This window comes from Nansenia antarctica (assembly GCF_963989245.1).
Source record: "Nansenia antarctica genome assembly, chromosome: 4".
Lineage (NCBI taxonomy): Eukaryota > Metazoa > Chordata > Actinopteri > Argentiniformes > Microstomatidae > Nansenia > Nansenia antarctica.
This window is the reverse complement of record NC_137689.1, coordinates 72,545,838-72,550,837: the sequence shown is the minus strand read 5'-3', so window position 1 is coordinate 72,550,837 and position 5,000 is coordinate 72,545,838. Positions and strand designations below refer to the sequence as shown.

Below are 5,000 nucleotides of genomic sequence, written 5' to 3'. Positions count from 1 at the left end.
AAGTGACTTACAAGTACAGTTGTCTAAGTAAGTTAGGGGATGGGGATGAAGAGGTCTTTAAGAGTGACAGTCAAGATCTACTGGGGTCTTCAGTCTACGGCGGAAGATAGTTAGTGACTCTGCAGTCCTGACAGAAGATAGTTAGTGACTCTGCAGTCCTGACAGAAGATAGTTAGTGACTCTAGAGTCCTGACAGAAGATAGGTAGAGACTCTACAGTCCTGACAGAAGATAGTTAGTGACTCTACAGTCCTGACAGAAGATAGTTAGTGACTCTAGAGTCCTGACAGAGATAGGTAGTGACTCTGCAGTCCTGACAGAAGATAGTTAGTGACTCTGCAGTCCTGACAGAAGATAGTTAGTGACTCTAGAGTCCTGACAGAAGATAGGTAGAGACTCTACAGTCCTGACAGAAGATAGTTAGTGACTCTACAGTCCTGACAGAAGATAGTTAGTGACTCTAGAGTCCTGACAGAAGATAGTTAGTGACTGCAGTCCTGACAGAAGATAGTTAGTGACTCTACAGTCCTGACAGAAGATAGTTAGTGACTCTGCAGTCCTGACAGCAGATAGTTAGTGACTCTACAGTCCTGACAGAAGATAGGTAGTGACTCTGCAGTCCTGACAGCAGATAGGTAGTGACTCTGCAGTCCTGACAGCAGTGGGAGGCTCGTCCCTCTCATTAACACTCATGTCTCTCCTGTGTGAGTCATCCTGGCATCAGGACAGCTCGGAGACCACCTTCCCTTCCCCTCCAGACAGCAGAGCAGACTCACGCCACAGGACACCCTGCTGATCAGACATGTCTTCATCAGACTGACAGCAGCAACGCCGGCCACTTAGACGCTGACCGGAGGTCACCGCAGGGGTCGAGCAGGGGAGGAGAGGGGAGGCTGGCGGAGGTCACCGTAGGGGTAGAGCAGGGGAGGAGAGGGGAGGCTGGCGGAGGGGAGGGGAGGGGAGGAGAGGGGAGGGGAGGGGAGGCTGGCGGAGGTAGACATCGGAGGACGGGGATCGTTGTAATGCACGGAACGGAATGAGGAACCACACCACCAGAGAGAGGGGAGGAGGGAGGGAGGGAGAGAGAGAGAGAGAGAGAGAGGGAGGGAGGGAGGGAGGGAGAGAGAGAGAGAGAGAGAGAGAGAGAGAGAGAGAGAGAGAGAGAGAGAGAGAGAGAGAGAGAGAGAGAGAGAGAGAGAGAGAGAGAGAGAGAGAGAGAGAGAGAGAGAGAGAGAGAGAGAGAGAGAGAGAGAGAGAGAGAGACTCTTCTTAGCAATAGCAGCTAACTTGTGTTGTGTGTTGTGGTAATGGGTTTGTTGGCCAACAGTTGTGGTGATTGACGTTAATGCAGAGTGCTGCTAACGAGAGGACTTACGGGTTTCACAGCAGAACCAATTACCACAACATATAGATGACCCCTGACCCCGACCCTACACAGAGACATACATGATGTTAGAACGCGGTACCACAAAGCTTCAGAGCGGCCGGCTCGCTGTGCATTGTGGTACGGTCCTCTATCTATGTGAACCCAAATCATCGTCCCACAATAGGCCAGGGCCATAATCATTGTTACACAATCACCCAGTTCGGCGTTCGTTTTGCCGCTCCTAAACACATCAATGGACCACACAGTTGTGTCATGCTAATGATGTCATGCGCTCCCACAATGCCCTGAGATTCAGCTCTGATGGGTTATTTGTGTGAATTCGGAACAAATGTGCTGCTCTATAAAACTCTCTCTGACCTTTGGTTCGTCGTACAACTTGAGGTCCTGTACAGGGGAGGCTGGGGGAGGATGGGCCTCCGATTTCTACCTCCACCAGCCTCCCCTGGTTATTTCGTGTTTCTGCACCACACCCAGCCTTGAGTAAGTACTAAAAGCTGTGTGTGTGTGTGTGTGTGTGTGTGTGTGTGTCTCTCTCTCTGTTTCTGTGTGTCTGTGTCTCTGTGTGTGTCTGTCTCTGTTTCTGTGTGTCTGTCTCTGTCTCTGTCTGTCTGTGTCTCTGTGTGTGTGTGTGTGTCTGTCTCTGTCTCTGTCTGTCTGTGTCTCTGTGTGTGTGTGTGTGTGTGTCCGTGTCTGTGTCTGTGTGTGTGTGTCTGTTTCTGTGTGTCTGTCTCTGACTCTGTCTGTCTGTGTCTCTGTGTGTGTGTGTGTGTCTGTGTGTGTGTGTGTGTGTGTGTGTCTCTGTGTGTCTCTGTGTGTGTGTGTGTGTCTGTGTGTGTGTGTGTTTGTGTCTCTCTCTGTTTCTGTGTGTCTGTCTCTGTTTCTGTGTGTCTGTCTCTGTGTGTATGTCTGTGTGTGTGTGTGTGTGTGTGTGTGTTTGTGTGTGTGTGTGTGTGTGTGTGTGTGTGTGTAGGCGGGAGCGCTCCAAGGTGCCCTACATCGTGCGTCAGTGTCTGGAGGAGATCGAGCGGCGGGGCATGGAGGAGGTGGGCATCTACAGGGTCTCTGGGGTCGCCACCGACATACAGGCCCTGAAGGCCGCCTTCGACACCAGTGAGTACACACACACACAGATACACACACACACACAGATACAGACCATGAAGGCTGCCTTTGACACCAGTGAGCACACACACACACACACACACACACATATACAGGCCCTGAAGGCCGCCTTCGACACCAGTGAGTACACACACACACACACACACACACACACACACACACACACACATATACTCACACACAGGAAACTCTTCATCATCATCTTCATCAAACAGGCTATGAGACATCATGTCCCATACTTCTCTCTCCCTTTCATCACTCATCTATCACTATATCGATCCTCTTCCCCTCCCTCCATCCATCCCATTTACATTTACATTTTTGGCATTTAGCAGACGCCTTATTCCAAAGCGACTTACAATCAATACATTTGAATGCTAAGCAAGTGAATCATCAGTCCACCATTCGTGGCAGGAAGAGTAATCTAGCTCAGGCCCGGGGCCACTGATAGAAGGAGAAACCTTCTTCTATCACCTTTTTCTAAAACCTTTTTTATTTTATTTTTATTTTTTATTTTTATACTGGAGGAACAGAGAAGCAGTACAATGGGGGCGATAGAAGTTCTTAGGGACACAGTAGAGGGGAAAGCGGACGTCTTTAGGAGACGTAGTGCTGAGGGGCAGAAGATGTCTCAGGAGGAGCAGTTAAGGTGTAACTTGAAGAGGTGGGTCTTCAGTCTACGACGGAAGATGGGTAGTGACTCTGCCGTTCTGACAGCCGTGGGGAGCTCATTCCACCAGCGGGGAGCCAGAGTTGTGAAGAGACGTGATCGGGCAGCACGACTGCTGTGCAGAGGTGGTGGGGCCAGTCGGCCAGCCGAGGTGGAGGAGCGGAGTGAGCGGGCTGGAGTTTGGGGGGTTACCATTTCCTTTAGGTAGGCAGGGGCTGTCCCTTTAGCTGCCTGGTATGCAAGCACCAGGGTCTTGAATCGGATGCGAGCTGCTACCGGGAGCCAGTGCAGGGTGCGAAGGAGAGGGGTGACATGAGAGTATTTGGGGAGGTTGAATACCAGACGTGCAGCAGCGTTCTGGATGAGCTGCAGAGGTCTAATAGCGTAGGCGGGGAGACCAGCCAGGAGTACGTTGCAGTAATCCAGGCGGGAGATGACCAGTGCCTGGGTCAAGAGTTGCGCTGCCTCTCTGGTAAGGAATGGTCGTATCCTTCTGATGTTGTAGAGGAAGAATCTGCAGGAGCGAGCCGTTGCTGCAATGTTCTCCGCACAGGATAGTCGGTTATCCAGGATCACTCCAAGATTCTTGGCTGTCAGGGAGGGGGTTACAGTAGAGTTATCCACTGTGATAGAGAAGTCTTGGAGAGGGCAGGCTTTCCCGGGGATGAAGAGGAGCTCGGTCTTGTTAAGATTGAGCTTGAGATGGTGGTCAGCCATCCAAGTTGAAATGTCAGCGAGACATGCAGAGATACGGGTTGCCACGTGTACATCAGACGGGGGGAAGGACAGGAAGAGTTGAGTGTCGTCTGCGTAGCTGTGGTAGGAGAGCCCGTGTGAAGAGATTACCGAGCCAAGAGACTTGGTGTAGAGAGAGAAAAGTAGGGGCCCTAGGACAGAACCCTGGGGTACCCCAGTGGAGAGGGTTCGTGGAGAAGACAGCGATTCTCTCCAGGTCACCTGGTAGGAAGAAAACCAGGAGTGTGCGGTGCCAGAGATGCCCAGTTCTGAGAGGATGGAGAGAAGGATCTGGTGTTTGACTGTGTCGAAGGCAGCCGACAGGTCAAGGAGAATGAGAACAGAGGAGAGGGAGGAAGCTTGGGCAGAGTGGAGGGCTTCTGTGACAGCAAGGAGTGCAGTCTCAGTGGAGTGCCCAGCCTTGAAGCCGGATTGGTGGGGGTCTAAGTGTTCCATCTTCCGGAGATAGTCAGTCAGTTGTTTAGATGCCGCGCGTTCAAGGGTTTTGGAAGGGAAGGAGAGAAGGGATACAGGTCTGTAATTGTGGACAGATGAAGGGTCAAGGGTAGGTTTCTTGAGGAGGGGCTTGACTCTGGCTATTTTGAAGGCCGCTGGGACAGATCCTGTGGATAGGGAGGAGTTGATTAGGGTGGTAAGGTATGGAGGGATGTCGGTGGAAATGGATTGGAGAAGAGGGGAGGGGATGGGATCAAGAGGGCATGTGGTTGCCCGCTTTGATGTGATAAGTGTGAGAATCTCATCAGGGAAGAGGGGGGAAAAAGATGACAAGCCCGAGACCGAGTGTCGAGGAGAGAGTTTGGAAGGGGTGTTAGCATTGTTAGTAGGAGGAGGGAGAGGTGGGGGGGAAAAGGTGCTGCTGATGTCGTCCACCTTTTTTTCAAAGTAGGTGACAAAGTCATCGGCGGACAGGGAGGAAGGAGGAGGGGGAGGAGGTGGATTAAGGAGTGAAGAGAAAGTGGAGAACAGTTTTCTAGGATTAGAGGCAGAAGAAAGTATTTTAGAATGATAGTAGGATGCTTTAGCAGCTGATGCCGAGGAGGCGTAGTTGGAAAGGAGTGAGTGATAG

The 5,000-nt window shown here is 51.5% G+C and overlaps 1 protein-coding gene across 1 annotated transcript in view; it reads left to right on the top strand.

Moving 5' to 3' along the window:
- The window catches only part of bcr (BCR activator of RhoGEF and GTPase), a gene marked incomplete at both ends in the record, with an annotated part of 25,210 nt that overhangs the window by 14,636 nt on the left and 5,574 nt on the right, over positions 1-5,000 (top strand). The window contains 1 exon segment of the mRNA XM_080529697.1: positions 2,357-2,496. Within this exon segment, the coding sequence (XP_080385823.1) occupies positions 2,357-2,496 (140 nt within the window).